The following is a 24,594-nucleotide window of genomic DNA, read 5'->3' on the forward strand; positions in this document are numbered from 1 at the left end:
GTGGCCGACTGTCACATACTGATGGTCAGCAGACACACTGACTATTAGTCACGACCATTACGTACTGACAGTCAGCACATCTACAGATTGTTCTATGGATAGTGGGTCCAGAACATTTATTTTCTGGGCAAACAGATGGCTGAGTAATTAACTTAGGAACTTTGGTTTGTTACATATTGCATCTTTTGTCCCAAAGCAAGCACACTTTAACCATTAATTTGAGAGGCTAGGGGAATGGTGGATTTTAGCAAAATGGAGTCGCTTTGGTCTCACATTCCCCCCTTCTCATTATGCTATAGAGGACCAATCATGGGCCTCTGGGGGTTAATTTTATTAGGTCTGTAGAGACTGGTTGGTATTGGGACCTGAGTACCATTAGCTGTACAGTGTTAACGAGTTCTCAGATGAACAAGACTCTGGCAACACTATAGCTAGATGACTCAAACAGCAACGGGTCTTGGTTAAATTTGTTGGAATATAATTAAAGGGTTTTTTTACAGGTATAAAAACCATCTTGTGGGCAGGGAGATATGGCAATTGTTATACACAATATTTTGTTTTGTTTTGTTTTATATGGCGGGACATCTTTTTTGACCATTTTATCTTTAGACATTTGGTTGTACAGTTTTTATACACAGCACATTTAGTTTTGTTTGACATAATTATCTTGGGTGTATATAATTTGACAGCATCTTTAGGTTTATGGCAGGTGTTATGCCCCCAATTATAACTATCTAGGTAAGAAAGATTTTTTGGGGGGGGGATGTCTTTAAATAGGGTATAGGGTCATATTAATTTTAAAGAGGTGCATATCAGAATGAGACAGCTTCTTAGCACATAATGGAAATCTACATCAACATTTAAGCAAAATTCAGACAAGTTAAGCGAGTTTGCCAATTGAATCTATACATTTTTTGTGTGATCTAGTCCTTTGGGGGGCAATAGTGTCAGTGTCCCAGAGAATATTATCGTTAAGGTGAAACATCTCTAACCCATTCTAGTCTTAGCTTCTGGTCACCTAGTTGGCTGATAACCTTTTATTTGTCCTTTTTGATGTCTCCGGGGTGTCCTGTTTTTAGATGGTTGTGATGTATCTAGGCAGAATGTCCAGCCACCTTTATCGCCAAGGGAGTTGACAGGACAGCAGGAACCGGTCCCTTTTAACAAGGTTCCAGGGTCTTGGGATCAAATCTGCAAATTAAAACCAAATCTCTCGGCTTATAGGGTAAAGGTTGTAAAGGTTTTTTATTTGGACTAGTCATTTTTTTTTGTAATGTCTCATGTAGCTCTGACTGAAGCTGATGAACTGTTTTTAAGGATTTAAGGAGTCGAAGGTGGGAAAACTTTTTTTTTTAATCCTACATCTATTAATGGAATGATTGGGGGAGATCGCCCATAAACAATCTGGAAGGGGGACAGATCGAGGGGAGGCTTAGGAGTGTACTTCATTTGGAGGAGGGCAAAAGGGAGAAGATCTACCCAACCTAGTTCAGTCTCCAAGCATAATTTAGTCAGAATCTCTTTTAAAGTTCGATTTGTTCTTTTTATCTGTCCTGAACTTTGAGGCCTATAGGCACAGTGTAGATTCTACTTTATTTTAAGGATATTGCTAATTAACTTAGATATCTTAGCCGTAAAGGCTGGACCATTGTTGGACTCCAGAGCTAAGGGCAAACCAAAATGGGGAACTATTTTTGTCAGGAGCTTTTTAACTGTTACTTTTGTTGTCTCTCTCTGTGGGGTATGCTTTTACCCATCTTGAAAATGTATCCACAAAAACTAGCAGGTACTTGTACCCATACATGTCCGGCTTCATTTTAGTAAAGTCCAACTCCCAATATTCTCCTGGAGTTAGTCCTCTGTGTCGGACCCTAGGGGGCCCTGTTATCCGATTAGCATTTACCTTGAGGCAGGTAGGGCATCATTTCACTATGTCTTGAGCCTTTTGGGCTAATCTCTGGCTGACGAAATGGGGTCGTAAGGCAGCCATCATCCTTTTTTTACCGAGGTGGGTGGACTCATGTAGTTCTCGCAGCAACGTGTCTGTTACAGCGGCTGGGAGCACCACCTTTTTCTCTTTAGTCACCCACCACCCATGTCTTTTTCGAGTTTAACGTCTCTTGTTTATTTTTATTATCTCTTTGTCTGTATATTTAGGGTTTTGGGGGAGTACCAGTGTGGGAAGCAGAACCATTTGCTTCCTCACTGATTTTTGGGTGGCTTGTCTTGTTGTCTGATCAGCAGCATTATTACCAATCACCTTGGGGCTTGACCCCTTTTGGTGCCCACAGCAATGGATGATGGTAACCTCTCGGGGCAACCAGATGGCTTGTAGCAGTGCCAATATCTTAGTCTTATTTTTAATTTTCTTTCCTTTAGAGGTCAACAGTCCTCTATTTTGATAAATTTTTCCATGTATGCGGGTGGTGGCAAAAGCATAATGGCTATCAGTGAATATATTTATCTTTTTTCCTTTTCTCAATTCCAGAGCCTAAGGGCTCAATGGCATGGGGAGTAATCAAAGTCAAATCTTGTCCAAAGTTTAATTTGTCAGCCTCTCAGGTTAAAGGAGCTGTTGTTGTTACTGTCCTCAAACAAGTAGGCCACCCTCGGGCCACTGGGTTGAGCTTTTTTGAGAGGCTGCTTCCATGGCCCAAAAGCTGAGTAATCACTCTTTTAGTTACCTCATTTTTTTTTGTCACATACAAGGTAAAGGGCTTGTTTAAGTCTGGCAATGTCAGGGCTGGTGCTGATGCAAGTGCAGTCTTAAGCAATTGAAATGTCTGTTGGCAAGCCTCAGTCTATTTGAGGGATTTATTTCTTCCCACAGTGGCCTCATGTAGGGGTTTGGCAATCTCAGCAAAGCCAGGAATCTAAATCTTGTAATAGCCAACCGCCCCTAGGAACTCTCACGCCTGTTTCTTTGAGCCTGGCTTCGGAATCTGGAGAATTGTGGATACTCTCGGTTCTGCCAGCCTCCTCTTTCTTGTTTCAAGAATATAGCCCAAGTAGGTTACCTTGGTCTGGCAGAGTTGAGCTTTTTTTCAGGACACCCGATCTCTCAGTTCCTGGAGGGCTTTCAGGAGGCCCTCGGTGGCTGCAATGCATTCTTTATCGGTTGAAGTCACCACCAGGAGGTCATCAACATACTGAAGAATAGTCGTCTGCGGCAACACTTTTTTTACCTCTTGCAGATCTTTGTTGAGAGCTTCCCCGAACAGAGTGGGGGAGTTTTTGAATCCCTGTGGCAGCCAGGTCCATGTCAGCTGTCCAGTTGTTCTAGTGTCTGGGTCAGTCCATTTGAAGGCAAAGAGGGGCTGGCTCACAGGTGCTAGAGGCAGGCTGAAAAATGCATCTTTGAGGTCTAATACTGAGTACCACACATGACCAGGAGGGATGAGACTCAACAGAGTATAGGGGTTTGATACTGTTGGGTAAATGGTCTCTACCCGGCTGTTTACTTCCCGCAAATCCTGTACCGGTCTGAAGTCTGAGGTGCCAGGCTTCCTTACAGGAAGCAGGGGTGTATTCTAGGCTGTCTAGCAAGGGATCAAGATGTCAGCTTTTTGGAGTCAGTGGATGTGTTTGGAGATCTCCACCTTGGCCTTGTCAATCTTTTTTATCTACTAGAAGAACCCCGTCTCTTTTTTCTTTAGTCTTTTTTTCTCTCTTTCCTTTTAACTTTTCATAATCTCTCTTGTAATGGCCCTTTTCTTTGCAATATGCACATTGATCTTTTTTTAACAAGGGCCATACTTTACTTTTATCTTTTTTTTTATTTTTTCTGTATTCTTTTTGGATAAAACCTCTATCTATCAAGGCTGTAATGTTTGTCTTTTTTATCTTTTTAGCCATTCTATCTTCAAAAGGATCTCTATTGTTAAACACCTTTATCACCACTCTCATCAACTCTTTCTTATTTTCTCCCTCAAATCCTTTTATCCCCTGTAGTTTTTTTTTTTAATATCTGGGGCCAACTGAGTAACAAAAGCCAAATTAATTGCCTGTGGATTTGTAGGGGAATCTGGGTCGATTGGAGTATACATACGGTATGCTTCCAACAGACGCTCTAGAAAGGCAGAAGAGGATTCCTCAGGTCCTTGAAGGATCTCACTTATCTTGTTCAAATTGGTAGGCTTTCGAGTGGCTCCCCTCAAGCCAGCTAGGAGATGTTGATGGTAGTTTTGGAGAGCTTCTCTCCCGCCCAAGGAATTAACTTGCCATGGAGGACGGGTGGACAGAAGTTGTGCCTTAACATGGGCCCAGTGTTGCTCATCAAGTGGGCCCTCTGTTTCTCCCAACACTGATTTTATGGCTTGCCCCTGGATCCTTTCTCTCTCCTCAGAGGTGAAAAGGGCTTGGAGAAGTTGTTGACAATCATCTCAGGTGGGCTGATGGGTGAACAAGAGAGTTTCTAACAGGTTAATCAAATCCCTAGGGTTATCAGAGAATTTGGCGTGCTGAGTACGCCAGTTATAAAGGTCACTGGTGGCGAAGGACCAGTAATGATGAGGCTGGTTACCATGCTCACCAGGGGGCCCTATCGCTCTCAGCGGACAAACAGTAGAGTCTGCCGGGCCTGCCAGTGAGATGGCACGCCGGTGGCGAGTATTCTGGGCAGGGCCATTATGGTTGCCGGCACCTGGGGCCGGCCCTCCTTCCCCACCTCCGGCTGGGGCTGGGTCATTTCTTTTTGCCTGTTGTCATGGGGAAGAAGAGAGAGAGTAAGGGGGAGGAAAAATGAGATCTTCCTCGGTCCCTCCTTGGAGGACCAGGTAAAGCGGTGCAGTCGGCTTGGTTTTGGTTTGTCTTTTGCTGTCGCGCCCTCTGGGAGTCTTCTCACAGGCTGTCAGGATTACCTCTGGCTGTTGTTTCTGTGGAGGCACAAAGGGCTTGACCCATGGGGGTGGGTCGCAGATTAGACTTTCTCAAGTGACAGTATAGGGAACTTGATCAGGGTGTCCCCTATGAGAACGGAAGACGACCTCTTGGACTCTCTTTGTGGTCCTTAGATCAAAGGTCCCCTCGGGTGGCCAACCTACTCCAAAGGCGGGCCATTCCGAGTTAAAAAGGGTGATGAATTTAGTCTTTTTAATTTCTAAACTTAAGTTATGAGCGCGCTCTCTAACCTTTTTTTAAAATGGTTTCTCATGAGGGATAGAGGGGTAGTCACAGCCTGTCCCATCATCTCAGTCCAAGTCACCACAATAAACAGACAAACAAACACAACAAAAAAAACAAAAAACAAGACAAAACTGGCCTCTGCCCGATCGGAGGCAGTACCAGAAATGGGATGATGGCCTCATGCCGTACCGCAGGAGCGACCCGCACCGTCCCTCCAGGAGTCAGACTCATACCCATGGGGCACTCTGTCCCCTCTAGAAGGATCCGGAACGTCTTCCAGGATCCCGGGTCGGCGGCCCTCGCAGCGCGTCCGCCTAGACCGTCTGCCGACCTAACCAGAAATTGGGCCCCCGAATTACAGACAAACAAAGAGACATCAGACACTCACCGGCCAGTGTTGACCCTCCAGTACGGGGATCCTGGGGTTTTGGGGATCCGGACGAGCCCCCAAATGTTGTGTCTAGATCGCGAATTCTCTAAAGACCACCAAGGAGCCGATTTTTATGTAAACGCATGAGGGTCGTTTATTTAAGCTCGAGCAGGGGCTCTCAACCATCACCGATGTAGTGGATCAGAATTGAGAGCCCCAAATTTTAAATTAGTGGGGTTTTTATAGAGGTTATAACAAGGTTTGGAGATTTTTTTATTTAGCAGTTATATGATTGGTTGACAATTAGCAAGCATGAAGTGTATATTTTTGATTGGCCAGGTGCATCAGGGGTTGAGGGGTGGCTACATGTAGGTTTTATGAGGGAAAAGAGGGACAAAAGTTAGTGGCCGACTGTCACATACTGATGGTCAGCAGACACACTGACTATTAGTCACGACCATTACGTACTGACAGTCAGTACATCTACAGATTGTTCTATGGATAGTGGGTCCAGAACATTTATTTTCTGGGCAAACAGATGGCTGAGTAATTAACTTAGGAACTTTGGTTTGTTACAGATTGCATCTTTTGTCCCAAAGCAAGCACATTTTAACCATTAACTTGTGAGAGACTAGGGGAGTGGTGCATTTTAGCAAAATGGAGTCACTTTGGTCTCACACTATGATATGGATGAGATTATCTAGTGAGATTGAAAAAATATAAAAAGAGAAAAACATATGCCAAGTATGACTGCAAATGCCTATTATCCCAGCACTCTAGGAGGCTGAGGCAGAAGGAGCACAAGTTTGGGCCCTGCCTGGCCAATTTATTGACTTATTGAGACCCTGTCTCACAATAAAAAATAGAAAAGGGCTGGAATGTACCTCAGCTCAAAGACCTTCAGTTCAGTTGGGGAGGGGGGGAGAGGAGAACAGGGGAGAGATGAGGGAGAAAGGGGAAGTGTGAGCAAGAGAAAGAATCTCCAGTATCTGGCATGGGACCTCATACTGAATATGCACCTGTGGATATAAAATTGAATTAATTAAATACACTGTGCACATCACTACAATAATACTTTCAGATATAAGAATAATGAGCACAACAGGCAGGAACTTTACGCCCTATACTGGTCATAATTCTGTGTTAAGACACATACCAGTATATTCAAGGGAAACAAACATATAGTTTGGTCAGAGATTAAAGTTTGTGAGACTCTGAAGGGAAGGAGAGTGGGGCCTTTAGTTCTACTTCAAGGAGTTCCCTTTGAGCTTACCGGATGGAGGGGTTTTCATTTCCCAACTTAGTTTGGTACTGCAACTTGGAACAGGGCCTTTCCATGGCCTTTCCAAGGAATGACCAACGAGAAGGATGTCAGCAAGATGGCAGAAGAGCGCTTTGCCGCACTCATTCTCCCTGCAGAAATATCCACTTGAAGAACCTTCACAGATGAAAGTACAAAAACCATGACAAAGAGTGTGAAGATCAGCTGGAAGTGAAAAGAAAGGATTAATGTGTGTAATGCGAAGCTGGCGGCGTCTTTAGAGATCATCTGACAATAACTATTTCAAAATTTTGTTGCGGGATTATTAAGGGAAATTCTTTTACCAAAATAAATTAAAATGTGTCAGCAAAGAGTGTGGGTGCACCCATGTGTATACAGACACCAAAAACTGGGAGTAGTCAAAAGATATTAAATAAAACAAAAATGTAACAGAGAGAGCCAAAATAAAATAAATAGGCAAAACTATAGACAAATAACAAAACAGATAAATTCATAATAATCTGACCATAATTTCCTACTTTCAATAATTAGGTATGGTGGCTTTCAGTAAAGAAAAGTTTACAAATTTAAGCAGAGCATGATACTTCTAACACACAATATGTGGGTTATGGAACTGAGTAAATTCTCAAAAAGCCTAGGAAATGTTTGAAGAAAGGAGTATTTAATCTCACTTATGATTCCTAGCTATTCTGTACTAGAGAAGGAAAATGTGTTAAGCACATGCACAATGCCCCGTGATAAATGTAATCGTGTACTGAAAATGTGCTAATAAAAATAAAAATTTAAATAAAGCTATTCTGTACTTAAAAAAAAAGAATGGGAGAAAAAATAAATCTGCATTATAACTTCCTAAGAACCATGTTAGCTCAGCCTCTCAGGTTTGTTTTTTACCTCCCTTCACTGTGGTTTTTTCCTGCCCAGAGGAAGGGCTGTGTGGAGAGCAGGTGCTCAGTTGAAACAGGGTGGGAATGAGACAGTCAGGCAGGCAGGTTGGTCCTGGGAGCATGTTCTGGGACAAGACCAAAAATCAAAGTTGCCCCCAGAATAGCCCCCAGATGTGGCAGGGTCTCTCAAAGGGGCCTGAGAATCCTTCAAGGGCAGTTGCTCTAATGCACAAACTTCCTAATACAAATGCACCCCAGGAAGGCAAGGTGAATGCAAGTAAGGATCAGACAGATCCTTTCCTGCCGGCACTGTGCTGGTGGCACAGCAGGCATCAGAGGACAGGGACCCATTTAAAATAAAAGTTTGTAAACCAAAGACAAGAGAAGGCAGTCACACGGCTGACTGACATTCCGGTGCACTGCCTTAATCTCACTGTCCCAAGGGACGTACAGCCTGTTGCAATATGAAAGGTAAGGTTGTCAGGTTAACAAACATGCCCCAAATCACACCACTACTAAGTGACAGAGCTGGGACTTAAATTTGAATGTGGCTCCAGAGCCCACTCTTATCAGACCACACTGCCTCTGAGTCAAAAGCATTCATCTTCTTCTCTTTGCTGGGAGGCAACTGGAAGTCTTCAACTTCATGCACTTAAGAGCTGTGGCTGAGGGCGATGTAAGACCTGCATATGCACGGGCTCCATGCAGGGCAGGTGGAGAAAGGCTGAGGGCAGAGGCCAGCACCTGCAGTTCCCAGGTAGTTTCCAGTAAGCAGGCTCACTGTCCTCTCTGACTGGCAGAGAGCAGCCAAAACAGTTAACCAACCCAAGCTCTTGTGGGTTCCCTCACTGACTAGCCTTTCGCCAGAGCTGGGCACCCCTTGTCTGATACCTGGGTAAGTCAGCACCTGGATCATGCTCCTACCGGTGATGTGAAGGCCAGGGAGCCCCTGCAGGGCTGGTCGAGAGCAAGGGACATCAACTCTCTCCAAAGCCCTGGTCACCTTCACTCTCTCTCCTCCTGGTGAAAGGCCTGGGGTAGGGCCACCCACTCCTTTGAAAATGATGCATCTCTGCCAACTGCTGAGTCCCCCAGTTGAGGGGGTTCCGGTCATCTCTGAGGACCTTCCTGATCCCCCTCTGTGCTTCAGGGACACCTCTGAAGCATGATTCCTCTGCATAGCTCAGTCTGACTTATCTAAGTCCTCAGCACTCAGTGTGACAGCACACAGTAGGGGCATGATCCATGTTTGGGGAATATCCATTGAGAAGAGACAAGAACTTTCACAAAGCAATGTATTTACTTCACTTATATGTTAATCAGTTGTACACATACGGATGACGCTGTAAGTTACATTAATTGCAGGGAGACTCACATGCGCTAGCACATCCCTCGGGCTGAGTGCCCCCAGGGAACACTCAGGTTCCTGTGAGGATTCTCTGCATCTTCTGGCTGCTCGGCCAGCTCTCACTACTCTCCCTGGACCTATCCCCTCTCTCCCTGCTGTCCATCCTGCCATGATGGTGGCAAAGCAGGGAAGGGCCCACAAAGACAGGTCGCAAGTTCACAGAAGCCTGGACTTGCCAGTGTCTGTCACAGCTGCTTGGGGATTCTTCCTAGTTTCGCCTAATGTGCATGTCACTGCCTCAAAGACCCTGGCAATTCCTTGAAGGCAAGGACCAGGGCTTCTACTTCCTGAGCATGGAGGGACAGGACCCAGGAAAGCAGTTCCTTGGCGGACTGCTGGGCATGACACAACTTGGAGGGATCTGGGGTTCCAAGCTGGGACAGGAGGAGCTCATGAACAAATCACAGAGACTGACACCGTATGCGCTACAGCAGAGGTGCACTGTGGGAGCAGGAGGGGCCTCGAGGGACGGCTTCCTCAGAGGGATGCTGGCTGCCATGTCCCATATCCTGTGTTAGGCACTTCAACTTCATTTTATTTCCTCCTCACTGAGGAGGACACCGAGCTCAAAGGCAATAGCCTAGAAAAGTCATAAAGCTGGGATTCAAATCCAGAGCTGTCTGGATTTAAAGCCCACTCTCTTCCCTCTGTACAGGTGGCCACTTACGGGGACCTCTTCTTTGGGGCTCAGAGACTGGTAAAGAGACCTCCAGAACAAATGGATCAGTTTCAGAGCAATGTAAAACATCAAAAACACAAAAATGAAAAACACAGAGAAAACACAAAAAAACACCACATTGTCCCCAACTTGTACATCATTTCTGGCAGGCAAAGCAAACATAAAGCATGCTGGAAACATGACTGCGAAAGCAAGAGCTGTCTGAACAAATGCCAACTTCTCCTGCCTAAATTTTCTTGATCGCTCTGCCAGCAGGGCCAGGGAATATTCCAAAACTACTGCTGCTGCTGCTGCTGTTGCTTAGTTCCAGAAGAGAAGAAGCCCCAGATGTCTCTAACACGGCTTTCCTTTGGGCTCTGGGTGCTCAGTTTTGTTTTTTATACTGCAAGACGGAGAGGTAAGAAGTGGGTGAGGGAAGCCAGTGGGAAGGGAGGCTTTAATCTGGAACCCAGTCCCCTGGGCCTCCACTTCCTGCAGGAGTTTCTCAGGGGTGGTGACAGACAGGAGTCACTAGGTGGGCAGATCTCTAGGTGCATCCTGGACCCTCTTTCTTCCTTAATGGAGGAGGACAGAGGAGGCTCGGGGTGGGAGGACAATAAAGAAACTTACAATATTAGAACTGAACATTGTGGTCATCTGTACTACTCTCTAGCTGAGGGTTCTTCTCTGGTTTCTGGGGGGAAAAAATCTCAGGCAGAGGAGGACCCTTAGAAGCCAGAGAAGAATCCTCAGCTAATTGCTGAGTTAATTAAAAAATGGGTCTTGAACTCCACATCTGGAGATTCGGATTTAGAAGGATGGGGACTATGCCATTTCTCTAGGTCACTCCGATACCAATCTCATTCCGAGCTCACCCCCTTGCTCCACCCAAACAGCCCCTTGAATGTTTCCTAGATAGCCCAGGCTCGGTGTGAACCCCCAAGAGACAGGGAGCTCTCTCCCCCAAGAAGTCTCCCTCTTGGAAGCATCACGATGCTTCCGCCAGCTCTGGCACTTAGCTTCCAAGAAGACTGCTCTCTTCCTTCTTCCTGTGTCCAGCTTATTCATACTATTAGGCAGAAATCTGTCCTTAAGAGTGTCCAGGAGCCCCATCCTGCAACCAGAAGGGACCACCCTCGGCTTTGAAAGAGAGGAGCAGGGAGGAGGTGGGGAAGACCCACCTCTGTACAGTCCCTTTTCAAGTGTGAGGCAGGGGTGACCCCTAGTGGCCACAGAGAGTACACCATCATCCCCCTCACACACACACCCCTACTGGTGGAGACGCTTACTTTGTTCATGATCCAGTCCGCATCCTCGATGGCTCTTTTAATAATCTGCTGGATTCTCTCAGGGTTGTCTTCATCTGAATGAACCCAGAAACTCTGTAAAAGATAAAGATGACTGGGAAAAATCCAAAGAGTCAGCAGCTTCAATCCACCAATCCTAGGACAAAGTGCTGAGCACTTTCTACTCAGCTCCTCTTAACCTCCAAGACTACGATGGATGATCACATTTAGAGGTGAAGAAACAGAGGCTTAGAAATCCTAACTTGCTGCTAAGCAACAAGATCTGAACCCTAGTCCATTTTACCACAAAGCTGGCAATCCTGCCAGCAGGGCTGATGAAAAGGAGGACCGGCCCCAGGGCCCAGAGCTTATCAGGCAAGTTATCAGGGCCCAAGGGAAATTTCCTTCTCTCCATCTAATTTGCTCCTCATGGGAAGCTGCTTTCATCTTAGTGAGATCTCTGCATGGGCTTCACCACAGGAGGGATGGGGTTTCTCCTACCTCAGTGCTACAAAAGGCGAGCAGGGGAGGGAGGGGAGGCCACGGCTTTGGGAAATCCTCCAGGCCCAATGTAAGGCAGATGGCCGCTGGCAGCCTGAGATTTAGGTTCATCAGTGGGGTGCTCAGGGGCCTTCAGAAAGAACTGGCGCCTCCCTCTCCTTATCATTCCCAACCCCACAAGTCCCCTGCTCATCTTCAGATGCCACCTCAAATTCCCACCCTGGGGTAGCCCTTCCCAACTCCCCAGATGGCTAATGTCTCCCTTTTCTGTGTTCCCACAGCTTTCTGTTGCTCTTTTTTCCTTTTACTTTCTGTATTTTATTTGTAGGAGTTTAGTTATTCTTTTATATTTAGAAATGATTGCTCACAGAAAAATTACAAAAGTACAAAGAACTCCCTACGAGCATCACCGATCTGAATGTCTTGCCACATTCACTTTACCATTCTCTCTTTGTATGTGTACGTGTCAGCTCTTTTTAGAAGCATTTCAGAGTAGGTGGCAGTTATGCTGCCCTTAACCCCTACACACTTCAATATGTGTTTCCTAACAATGAGAGCATTCTCTTATAGAACCGCAATAACCAAATTCAGAAAATGTAATATTGACACAATACTTATCTCATCTACAGCCCGTGTTCCAGCTTATGCACTGCCCCCAAAAATGCCCCTTAGAGCAATTATATTTTTCTGGCCCAGGATCCAATCTGAGATGATGTATTACATTTAGTTGTCACATCTTGTTAGTCCCCTTAATCCAGAGTATCTCTGGCTTCCTTTGTGTCTTGTGAAGCTGACAGTTACGTCGGGTATAGGTCAGGACGTTACCTGGTGGATGGTCCCCCAGTTTTTAATCCTGATGTTTTATCACGATTAAATTCAGGCTGTGCAATGTTGGCAAAATGATGCGTGTCCTATTGTGTACTGTAATTATTGCCAAGCTGCCTTGTTCATGCCCTGGCACAGTGCTGCTGTGCTGAAATGATACTCCCGGACAGAAGCCAGAGAGAGGAGCTGGGCGTCCCAGCATCAATCTCTGGTGCCTCGTGCCAAACTGCCACCCCCTCCTCCATCTCAAAGATTATCCTTTACCCTGGCCCTTGGCCTCTCCCCACTAGGATCCCATTAGAGGGGCCCTTACCCCCAGAGCCCGTGTACCCTGCTCCCACCTGCCTGACAGCATGTCTGTAGTGCTCCTGGATGCCCTTGGTGGGCAGCTGCCGGCAGCAGCGCAGCAAGTATCTGTAGAGCTGCAGCGGCCTCTGGACCAGCTCTGCCCCTGGCAGTGGGGCCATCAGCAAGACCTCTGTCCTGGAAAACAGCATCAAGTCTCAGGCATCAAGCCAAGTTCTACACTCAGTCCTGACCTCCAGTTCCCAGCCCTCTGTGAACAGGATGGCTCACGTGTGGAGGCCGGCTCCTCCTCATGGCCACCACCCCTGGAGTCCAAACCCTGGGTCAGGGCTGTGCATTCAGCCCTGGTGACATGCTCAACCCAGAGCAGACCTGCAAAAACCAAGAGCGAGTATGGAGGGGGGTACACAGCATCAGCACTACCCAGGAGCTTCTCAGAAATGCAGGGTCCCAGGTCCCAAGCAGACCTCCTAGACCAAAGTGTGTGTTAACCGTGTGTCTACCAGGTATGTGTGTATGCATGTTAAACTATGAGAAACATGATTCGCAGGGGCTCTGCATAAAGAAGCAGATAACACATGCAGTCACTATGGTGAGGCCATAGCCTGTACCTGATTTCATTTTATTGTTATTAACAGTAACAATGGGGTGGGGACTTAGCTCAGTGCCACCACACCTGCCTTGCAAGTGCAAGATCCTGAGTTTGATCCCCCGCACCAAAAAAAAAAAAAAAAAAAAAGAAAAGAAAAAAAACAGTAACAATGAGCACTTACTTGGTGTATCACTTTCCATGTAGTTATTGCATACATAAGAAAACTAAAACCAGAGAGGTTTGGAAACTTGCCCAAGACCATACAGCTGATAAAGGCAGAGCTGAGATTTGAACCCACTTGAAAAAAAATCAGCTTTACTGAGGTGTTAACATACAACCAATGACCACTGGGTAAGTTCTGACATATGTACACACAGAGAAGCCATCACCATCACCAGGAGTGGACACAGCCCAAGCTCTCCCCCGCCTCTTTGCAAACCCTTCCATCTGCCCTCCCTACTCTCCAAGAACCCCCAATCTGCTTTCTGTCACTACAGGTTCATCTGCATTTTCTAGAGTTTTATATAAATGGAAGAATATACCAGACTCTCTATTCTACCCATGGAACTCTTTTTTTTTTCTCTTTTGAAATTTAAATTTAATACATAAAACACAAAAGTATACATTTTTATGGAGTATCACATGATATTTCAAAGCATGTGGACATGCGTAATGTTTCAATCAGGTTAAATACACTACCCCTTAAACATCTCTTATTTCTTTGTAGTGCAGACAGCCAAAATCCTTTCTGCTGTAGCCCTTATTTTTAACTTCTGTAGTATACACACCCTCTCCAAAGAACTCACTCGAGCTTGAACTTTTTTGGAAGCAAATTATGAAGTACAGATGTTTTCAAGTGGTAGGTTCTAGATTGAGGACCTGTTGAATTTTCATTCAGTGCCCCCCAGCTCATAACAGTGCCCCCTCTGTGCTCACTGCCCCACAGGCTCCCACGGGAACCTCTAACACCTGGCCAGGTGTCCCTGCCTCCCGCTTGCCACTCCACACTGACACTGAGTGAGCGTGGGAACCAGCGTCACGGTACATGCTGCTCAGCCACAGATCCCAGGACTTCTCCCAGGTCCCCAAACCATCACGAATGTCACCTCTCAGTACGTTTGCGCATGCAGCTCCCTGAGCAAGGCACTCCTGCCCCATCTCCACATGTGGAACCTTGCTCCCCCTCCAGGTCCAGCTCAGTGTTTCTCCTCCAGGAATCCCTTCTTGACTGTCCCTCCCTGGGGACAGGGGAATCACTGTCCTCCAGCGGGCTGAAGCACCCTGTTCGTGAGCAACACACTTCCACAGCCAGAAACTGGGCCACTAGGGTGCTGCTGGCTCCCCCCCAGGGTAAGAGCCCAGGCCCCAGCACAGGGCCTGGCCTGAAGCAGGCTTCACACACTTCGGTTAAAGTGAATAGCACGAATCCACTATCTCCTCTGTGCAGATTTCTCTGAGAGAGCGGCTCCCTACCTTCGAGATGAAGGAGCTAAAAGACAGAGATTAAAAGAACAGCAGAGTTTTAAAGCAATATAAAAAAGAGAAAGACAACCCTACTCCACCCCCAACCCCGAGAGAGAACCAGATACCAAATCTATCAGATGCTCTGACACTGAGGAAGGAAACTTAAGAGGCTGGGTTCTGTGGCTCCTTCGTTCCATTTCTAGCATATTATCTTCCCAGCAGTAAATGTCTGTCTTCACAGCCAAGTTAGCCAATTCCTCCTGGTTCTCTGGGCTTTGGCTCTGACAGTGGAGCACACAGGTGGTCGCCTGCCACACACACTCTCCCTTGCGGTAAGAGCCCCTATGTGCAACTCAAGTTGCACCCCTCCCCATGGCTCAGCCTGTCTGACCAATCAGAGTCCTGCATCCATATGAGCCCAGGGATTGGTCCACAGGTGTGTACATGCTGGAAGCTGGTCCAATCAGAGTGCATCTCAACACTTCTGCAGGAGGAACTGGAAAGAACTCCAGCTCTTTCCCACTAGACTTCATGTTGAGAGGACTTAACTCTCTCAGGGAAGCCAACATGCTTCCTCTGGAACCAGCATCATAGCAGAAGGCAAGGCTGAGACCTGAGAGAAATGAAAATCCCAAGACCTCATCTGAGCCAAAAACATCCACCTGAAGGAAGCCCTAGCCTTATACCTCTCAATGATTTGAGCCACACCATCCCCCTTAGCCAAAGCAGGTTGGGTTTGTTGTCCCATCAGAGTCCTAAATGATAGACAGATCCTGACCTTCCAATTCTGCTTTCATGTAATGTAAGGAAGCGTCTAAACGTAAGACTCAAATTCCTCCTGCCATGAAACCATCAACTGGCCAGTCTGACTCGCCATGCTTTGGCCTGAGAGAGGGGAACCCCACACAGTGTTGGTCAAGACCCTCGAGGGCAACCACAAAGTTTATACCCCACAAAGTCCCCAACACAATGGGCTGTCTCCCCTGGCAGGCTTCCCCAAACTATATAATGTGCTAATCAAATATTGTAAAATGCTAGTCAGATAACAGATGGTTACCATCTGCAGCCTTCAAAATTAACATTTGGAGAGAGCATAACTTTGTTTCATTACTTTAAAACCCAAGCAGTACTTAGTAACCAACCCAGCCAGTATGGGCGGTAGATTATTTTCAACTCAATTATAATACTTAGTCATTCCCAGTAATAACTAGTAGAGAATACATGTGTGGGTCCACTTAAAAGAGCTAAACTAAAAATGTTTTAATTTAATTTAAAGTGTGGGTTTGCTATTATTTAAGGGCCAGTGAACTTCACAGTATCATTGCTGAAGGTATAGTCCAGCCCTGTGGCCCTGGAAATGCTTGCTTTCCTCTTCCTGCTGTGTGGACTTGACTTACCACCCACTCCCGCTCCCTGTCTCTGTGATGACACCTCCATCACCCAGGCAACCAAGCTAAAATCATCAAAGTCAACCCAAGTCCTCCTTCCCCCTCAATCCCAAGCTACTGGTTTCTAAGTCCTATCAAATTCTACCTCTAGGTTCTGTCAAATTTAGCCCCCACCTTGGTTCAAATTCTTATCGTATCTCAATTCCAATGGTCCCTAAGTTGGTTGCCCTGCCTTCCAATCCATTTCCTTCCTATCTATTCTCCACCCAACACCCAGAGTGACTTTGAAACTTAAATCTCAGAGTATCCTGTCCCTCCCTAAAACCCCTAATATCCACCCTATTCCTCAGCATTCATGGTAACTTTTCCCAAAATGTGGGACAAATACCTGAAACTACTTTAAGCAGTTTATGGACCAACATCTTTTTATTGTAATGACTCTATGTTTAGTTCCACATTATAAGAAAATATCCTAATACTTAATAGGTATTATGACATAAAAGTTGTTTTTAAAGGAGCATAAAATTGATTCTTTAAAACATACCAAGCTAATAACACAATTCAAATGTGTATGTGACAGAAAGCATGAAAGTGACACTGAAGTTTAGAAAGCTAAAATCCAGATCCTCTTCCATGGCCTCTAGGATCCTTTTGGACCTGGCCCTTGCCAACCTCTCATCTGCACCTCTCAGCACTCAAGCCAAGTCCAGGCAATCTGAGCTGTAAGGGGCACACACACGACAGCCCATGCTGTTTTCCTGAATGGTCTCAGCACTGGAACACATTGCCTGGCATGGAACAGATGTGCTAGGGTTGTCCAGGAAATAAAACCAAAGAATATGTGTGTGTGTGTATGTGTGTGCATGTGCGCGTGCATGGGGTGTGTGACTTATTATAAGGAATCTGCTCACATAGTCACGCAGGCTGGCAAGTCCAAAATCTGCTGAGCCAATGTCTGGGTTCTAATACGAAGCCTGTGTCCCAGTTCAAAGGAACAGAATTCTCTCTCACTCAGGCAAGGCTCAGGCTTATCTTTCCAGTCAGGCCTTTAAGGGACTGAATGAAGCCCACCCACATTAAGGAGGGCAATCTGCTTGACTCAGTCTACCAATTTAAATCCAAAAACGCCCTCACAAAAACACCCTGAAGCTTTGACCAAATATCTGGGTACCATACAGCCCAATCAACTTGACACATAAAATTACGCCTCCCAGTAGAAACTCAGGATCTATCTGTTGAAGGAATTCTCCCACCTCTGTGATACCCCTCTCTGCTTCCGGCAGATCAGTTCATTCAGCCACACTCAGCCTTGGGGCTGGCGCCTCCTCCTGGAGACCCTCACTCGCACAGAACTCCACAACATGCTCTATGGGAAGCCCGTGGTGACCTCAGAACAGCCCTCATTACCCGACATTACCTGAGCCCAGGTTTCCTGTGCAGGCTCTCGTAGGATTCCTAAAGGGGATCCACCAGCCCCACTAGCCACGCTCACATGGTGGTCACTGTGCTTTATCAACTTCCTGACAGAAAATCTTCCCACAACTGGACATTAAATGATACTGTGAATGACTGTTCATCATTAGTTTTCTTGGGAATAATAATGATGCTGTGGTACTATGAAAAATGCCCTGATTCTCTGACATACAAATGGAAATATTTAAAGGAGATGCATCATCAGGTCTGCAATTTATTTTCAAATAGCCCCATCCCGCAAACTAAGAGGGAGGGAGGGACTGAGGGGAAACAGTAAGACAAAGAAAAAATGGCAAAATGTTAGGACTATTTAAAATAGGTGTGAAAGGTGGACGCTGTGCTGTTATTTTAATTTCCGTATACTGTATTTTGAAATTTTTCATAATAAAAAGTATAGAAACATTCCTAGCAGGAAGCCATCCCTCTTTCCTCCCTCAACATACTCCCCTAGCAGCAGGCAACTCACGGGCATTCCAATTTCCCTTCCCTCAAGCTGTTGGGAAGTCCCTCTGCTTTTGAGCTAAAATCTGCTGCTGTAAAATTCTATTCAGTCTAAGCTCTCCCCTTGGGGCTAAAATCTTCCCTCACCTGCCCCCAAGTCCAGGTTCTCATTATCCAAAGTCCACTATTTCGGCCCCAATTCCAACATAATCATCCAGAAGGTGACAGCATTTCCCAAAGCGTCCGCATCCCACCTGCCCTCCTCTGGACATATTCCTGATACTGATGACATCACTCTCAAACAAACTGCCAGTGGGAAAACAACAGTTCAGTTGTGTTCTAACCAGTTCCCTGGGCAGTGGCACTGTCACCTCCTTGGACCTGGTAATTCAAGGAATGCAGCTCAGACTGCATTCTCTGCAGGGGCCCTCACAAGGCCTGGGCATCCATTTCAAAGGCACCTTTTTTTTCCATGAATTTTTAAATCCATTTCCCCATCCTGTACTCTACTAGTTCAGCCTCCAGTCAAAATCCATCACTGATGGTGCCAGACTCCCTCATTCAACTAAACTCTACATAACAAAGAAACAGAAACAATCACAGGCCCAGTTCAAAAACAGAGACAGAGATTAACCCTATTGGTCCTTATGCATCACTTGTCCCTGCAACACCATTCAGAGCAGCCATGTATGTGTGCAGTGGGACTCGGCTCCAGGACCGGAGGTGCACATCCCATACCCCTGGCTCTCCTACCCAGGCCTCTGCAAAGCTGATGGAATGTCGCAGTACCTACCATTGGGGGGGGGGGGGGGATTATTAGTATGTGACAAGTATGAAAGCTTTTCGTGTTATCTCAGTTAATCCTCACATTATTTACAGATGTGGAATCTGAGGCTCTGAGAAATAACTTGCCAAAGGCCACATAGTTCATGGTAAGGTGTGGAATTAAACTCCAAGCTCTTACTTGCTTCATGATACTATTATGGACAGCTAAGTTAGGTAGAAACATTATAGGCAGTCAGACAGGTCTAGGCCCTTGAGGGAGTCAGTGCAGAGGATGAGAACACAGTACAACTGTGGCCGGAGGCGCATCTGTTGGAGGCCGGCCCTCATGATAAAGATAGAATGACCAGGCCTAGATACCACCCCAGGGGATAAGACAATTGGTATCACCTGGTCCAATAAAGTCTAGACAGACATCAGCCACCCCAGCGGGTGCCCAGGACCCCTTGATCCATCCCTTCCCAAAAAAGTCTTTGTTCTTTGCATGTACACTTGCTATGTGACAAGCTTCCCCACTGGATCAATATTACCTAAGCTGATTACAGCTTTGACCCAAGTTGTATCCACCTCGTGATTTTGCTCTATAAAACTTCCTTTGAGAAGTAGGCTCATTGGTACTCTACTTTTGGGTCCACTTCTGTTTCTCAGGAGCTATCTCTCTAAATTCTTCCTACTCTTAACCTCCATTGCTCCTTAGAATTCATTCTTTGCCTGTCTGGCAAGCACAAAGTATTGAGTTCGATTCCCAGCACCAAAAAAAAAATTCATTCTTTGATTTGGGGCAACACAAACTCGGTGTATCTGAAATCTAGTAGGTTGGCAGTTATATTTCCCCTATATCAATACCACCTTCTATGTCTATGTCTGAGCCATCCATAAAGGTACTGAGCAGATCAGGGCTAAGGACCCCATAAAGAACTCTCCCAGGTCCCGGCCTATACATTTTTAAAAGCAGTCAGTCACCTGGACTATTATCCAACACTACTCAACCTTCTCCACAAAACCTTGTTCCATGCTTTTCAGAAACACAAGGATATCATCCAGTGTCCCCCTGCATATAGATGGGAAAAAAAGGCAGACTGATGTCAACTACACAGACACAGAAAATGGGCAACTAAAGAAATGCTAAAACAAACAAAAAACTTACAAAATCCCACGAGTATGTGACAGAATAACAGACAATTAAAAATAAAGAAGAAAAAAAGGCCCACAAAGGGAAATTTCTGGCAGCCAAAAGCTCTCACCAGAACGGATGCTGAGAAAGTGGCCTACAGTCCCATATAATCCCACTGTCCCTTTCCCTAATCTGTGTCCCAATACAAGGTACCTAAAAATAAGCAGGAAAAAGTCATATATTAAAAAGAGAAAGGGAGAATGGAACTGCAGAAAATAATCAGAAATTATGTCCTACTGAGCAGTGGTAAAAAGCTAAATTAAGCCTGGACAAGCCATTTTTTAAATATGCAATTACTCTTCTTGATGGGGAAAGTTGAAAAATAGCAATGGTTTTGCTCCCTGCTTCCACCAACCCCAGGGCCCATCCTGGGTGTGTATACTCCAAAAGCTAGAAATGGGGAGCAATCCTGCTCCTCCAGTCCTTCTCCCACATGATCAAATCCTCAAGGCTCCCCACCTGAATCTCTACCCTCTTTCACTTCCATGGCACTACCTTCCCGTCCCAGCTGTGTACTCACCTCTGCTTAAACGATCTGCACACCTCCTAATCAGTCTCCCTCTCTGCAGTCCAGTCCCCTCATCCCACCCAAGGACACTTCCTAAAACTCTCCATCACTCCTCTTGTTCAAAATCTCTGGAGAGGCCTCTACCCAGGCCTCAAATCCAGAGGACTGATGGGTGGTAGTGAGCAGTTTAAATGAGTCTCAAGAGCCATCACCTGATAGACGGATAAAACGAAATATTATTCTAAAAAAAGCAAAAAACTCGAAGTACTGAGACTGGCTACGGCCTGGGTGAACCTTGAAAACATGCTTCATGAAAGAAGACAGGCACAAGGGCGCTACATAATGCACGATTCCGTTTATAAGAGCTGTTCAGAAGAGGCACATGTATACAGGCAGAAAGTAGAGTAGTGGCTGCCAAGGGCTAGGGGGAATGGGGGGGGGGTAGCTAAAGGCGGTGTTTCTTTTGGGGGTAATGAAAATGTTTAAAATTGATTATGGTGACAGACGCACAACTCCGCGCACATTCTAAAAGCCAATGGATGGATGAACTGTAAATGGGTGAATTGTACACTATAGAATTTACATCTTTTTTTAAAAAACTTGTTTTTTAAGCAATAATAAAAAAGAATCCTAAGAGCTAAAGGGTTTCAGACACCGAGTCACAGAGGGCCCTGCCTGTAATGCAGAAGCATTCAATCAAAATGTTCAGACTGCTGCAGGAAAGAGGGTGCGCCCGCAGACAGACGGGGCTGGGGGGGGGGGGGGATGTCCCTTTAAAACCCGGAAACTGACGCTGTGCGAGGCAATCTGCATTTGAGGGGGACCCCGGCCGCCGGCCCCACTCCTCCTCCCCGCGGCCCTGTGCCCAGATCGCCCAGGCCGCCCCCGGGCGAGGCCTGCGGCAAGCGAACCCGGATCTCCCGGGAGCCAGCGCGGACTGGCTGGGAAAATGGTACACGGGGGTCGCCCGCAGGGCTTCCACAGGTCCGAGGACGCCGATAGCCTCCACATCCCCAGCTCGTGCCCGCCGCTGCCCCCGCAACCCCGCCCTCAGCCTGCGCCGCGAGGCTCACCCGCCTCCAATGGGGCCGCCTAACCGGGACGCCGCAATTGCGGCGGAGACGAGTGCGCCTGCGCCGCAGGACCCAGCGCAGCACCGCCCCCGCCTGGCCACTGCGTGCCGAGCGCCCTCTGCGGGCTGCGCGCGAGACTCGCGGTCCTACTGGGTTCCGACTCCCTGTTGTGACCCCACCCATGAACAGCCCTAGTGTATTTGCCTGTTCTGGCTGTTGCTACCCAGGCATGAGCCCTAAAGACAAGCGCTCCCTCTTATTTCCAACTATGGATATTGTTAAAATACTAAGGTGTAGGGCCGGGGTTTTAGCTCAGTGGTTCCACTGCCTGCTTCGCAAGATAAGATCCCGAGTTCGATCCCCGGTACCAAATAAATAAATAAATAAATACTAGGGTGTTCAAGATCTGTGAAAAAGCTTGCTAGAGGACTTTTCCTAAATCTCTCGTGTTGGTGACAGGAATTATGTTTGGATGGGAATCTGCGTTTTGAGTCATTACAGTCAAATTACAGTTCCATAACACCTGTCAAAAGAATAAATATGACAGTAATAGGCATGCTTCCTTTCAGACCCATCTATAATTATAATTGAGGAAAAGAATACAAAATTTAAACTCAGAGCTACTGCTAGTATCATTCTTTAAAAATGAAATAATGCTGTTTCATTAAATAGGCTCTCCTTACTCACTGATGTTTAAAGCCAAAGTGCTTCTCTGAATTGATTTAAATACAAGTTTTATATCCTTGAAAGAAATAAAGATGAGTCTTTATCATGAGACAAACGCCCTGTTCAATGATGCTGCTGAGTCTCTCTGGGCTGATGTCTGAAAGGGAGTTAGGTTGTCAGTGGATAATATTGCTTCTGTTCACATCTCTCTTCTCTAGAGCTTTTTAAACCTATTTGTAATGAAAAGGCTGATTTCCTTACACAGGCTCCATGTGTACTTGCTTTAACAGAATAATTTCTTATAATGTTGTCTTTTTTCTTTTTCTTTCTTTCTTTTTTTTTTTAAGGAAAAGATTTCTCCCTGATAGCACCTGGGAATCTATTTTTCTCTGGATAAGAGAAAAAGGGCATATTTCTCAACAGAACTGTTTTTTAGATTTGCCCTTCCCCCTTTGCCTCTTTTTAGAATTTTATTCTTTTTTTTTTTCCCTCTTCACCTAACATAGTAGACCACATACCTCTAAATCAGTGTGTACTAGGGGAAAGGGGTCCCTTCAATGAAATACTCAGATAATTGCCTCCATTTACTTTCAGTATGTAGACATGGACCAAATATATCTGAAAGATCCGATTGTACCCTCATAAATCAGCCCTTTTATTTACACATGCATAATCAGGGGCACATCATTAGTGCAGATCCAATCAATAAATCATTACACTTTTAGAGCCTTTATTAGGAAAAATCTTCAGTAACATCATCCACTCCTGTGTCCAGTCATAGGATCACTTAATATTTTTAAGTAATTTCACAATCTGTTCTCTAGCCTATCTCCCTTTTTGTTCCTAGATCACTGTATCCCTGCTTCAGAAACATTGTTCTAATACCTAGATCTCATAAAATATTCAGGATGCAAGCTGTTCACTTTACCTCCAAAAGGCCCCACTTTCAGAATCACTTGTGCATCTTCTCTTTTTATAAATACACAAGATTTTACCTTTTCCAAAAATTCTTTATGAATATCCAAACACCATGAAAAATTTTAAAACTCAAAGTAAGAGTTGTGAACAATAATTTCCAATCTTTTTCCAAGTCCCAATGGAAACTTGGGTTGAAAAGTAATTGAATCGTGTATCACTTTTAACTTGACAGAAACCTTAAAGAATTCTTACCAGTGCAAACATTCACTAAAATGACAGCCGCCCCATAATCTAATGAAAACCAATCATTGCTATCATATCCTTTTTCCTTTACACTGAAATTTTAGCAGATGAACACTTCTATGGCAGACATTGCATGATATTTACAGATGAATAGACCTTGAAAGACTTTTTGCTTAAGAAATTTGTCATCCAAGAATTGGCTGTCCAGAGGCATGTTTTCACAAGGAAGTTTATCAACTTCCCTAAGAAATCCTCCACCACATTCTCTTGATTTCTGACATTATGTCATTTAGCTTGACAAGGGCAGGTTTGTAACCAGTATTTGTAGGGAATGATACAAGTCTGGATGCTTTCAGCTTAACCCTGTTTTTAGATTCAAAGAGAAATAATACATTTGCATGCTCTGATTAAATCAAGTTATTGTCTCAAAGGTTGACCATGTAAATAATTCAAATTAATTCATCAGTATACAATAGATTTAATAAGCATAATAAACACTTTGAAGAAAATACTTAGGACCTTCGATCTGCCCTTGCTCTCACTCACTATTATCTCACATTTCCCTGAGAACAGACTGAGTGGTACCACTTTGTTCTCTTCTATTCAAAATATGCAAAGTTGCTATTTACCAGTTTGCAATTTGCATGTCTCAAATCCTGCCAGAACACAGGGTGAGGGGCATGGGGTGATGGGTGAATTTGCCAAGGGAGGACACCAGGGCGAAAATGGAAAACCTGATAAGCAGATCTTTACCACCCTGGGAGTCACAAAACATAACCCTCAGTGACTACTCAAGATTTGTTTGTTAAGACAATGAAAATATTGGGTGTAAAAGGTTATGTGAAACCTTAGACATCTAGTGTCTTTTCTTCTTTAATTGCTAGGTGGAAGAAGGGGATGAGCAAGGATTTCAAGATTTTTATAAAAAGGAGTAAAAGAGGGAAAAGGGTACAATGGTGATTATTTACAATACTCTTGGAGAATAATTTACAGGCTGGTTTTTAGCCTTCCTGGTCTTGTCTTGCTTTACTTTCTACAGTGACATAAATCTAACCTTACTGACTGATGTATGTCATTCTATAGTGCTGGTGTGTTCTGTAGTAATTTATTGACTGTGGCCACACATGAGACCACACTGGAGAACAGGTTTGTGTCATCTCTGAATGTGAGTCTCTGCTTTTTCATCTTTTGAAAATATCTTCAGTGCCTCATGATTTAAGATGTAAA

At 45.3% G+C, this 24,594-nt stretch overlaps 1 protein-coding gene across 5 annotated transcripts; it reads right to left on the reverse strand.

Annotated features, from left to right (window-relative positions):
- Positions 1 to 5,622: 5,622 nt before the first annotated feature.
- Positions 5,623 to 21,612, reverse strand: Lyrm9 (LYR motif containing 9). Of its 5 annotated transcripts, none has more exons than XM_087191514.1 (6): positions 14,826 to 15,050; positions 14,343 to 14,725; positions 12,680 to 12,821; positions 11,016 to 11,108; positions 6,768 to 6,980; positions 5,623 to 6,513 (listed from the first exon to the last, which is right to left on the reverse strand). In XM_087191514.1, exons 1-5 carry the CDS (start codon positions 14,904 to 14,906, stop codon positions 6,795 to 6,797), a joined length of 885 nt encoding a protein of 294 aa, XP_087047640.1. In that variant the 5' UTR covers positions 14,907 to 15,050; the 3' UTR covers positions 5,623 to 6,513; positions 6,768 to 6,794. The 5 variants fall into 5 exon arrangements, with proteins under 5 accessions (XP_087047640.1, XP_021093785.2, XP_004857025.3 ...); XM_021238126.2 differs by having other exon boundaries at positions 14,710 to 14,725; positions 14,826 to 14,902; XM_004856968.4 differs by lacking the exons at positions 14,343 to 14,725; positions 14,826 to 15,050 and adding an exon at positions 21,541 to 21,612.
- Positions 21,613 to 24,594: the final 2,982 nt, after the last annotated feature.

The sequence above is a fragment of the Heterocephalus glaber genome, unplaced genomic scaffold, assembly GCF_053883595.1.
Source record: "Heterocephalus glaber isolate CG9 unplaced genomic scaffold, H.glaber_assembly_v1.0 deba00001564, whole genome shotgun sequence".
NCBI classification, from domain to species: domain Eukaryota; kingdom Metazoa; phylum Chordata; class Mammalia; order Rodentia; family Bathyergidae; genus Heterocephalus; species Heterocephalus glaber.

Excerpts from the sequence above, each read along its gene's own strand:
- Lyrm9 (XM_087191514.1), bottom strand. The coding sequence starts at position 14,906 with ATGCTAGAAATGGAACGAAGGAGCCACAGAACCCAGCCTCTTAAGTTT. Across the intron at positions 14,726-14,825 it reads CAGAGCATCTGATAGATTTG|CTCCTTCATCTCGAAGGTAG; the intron begins GTATCTGGTTCT and ends TCTGTCTTTTAG. Across the intron at positions 11,109-12,679 it reads ACAGACATGCTGTCAGGCAG|AGTTTCTGGGTTCATTCAGA; the intron begins GTGGGAGCAGGG and ends TATCTTTTACAG.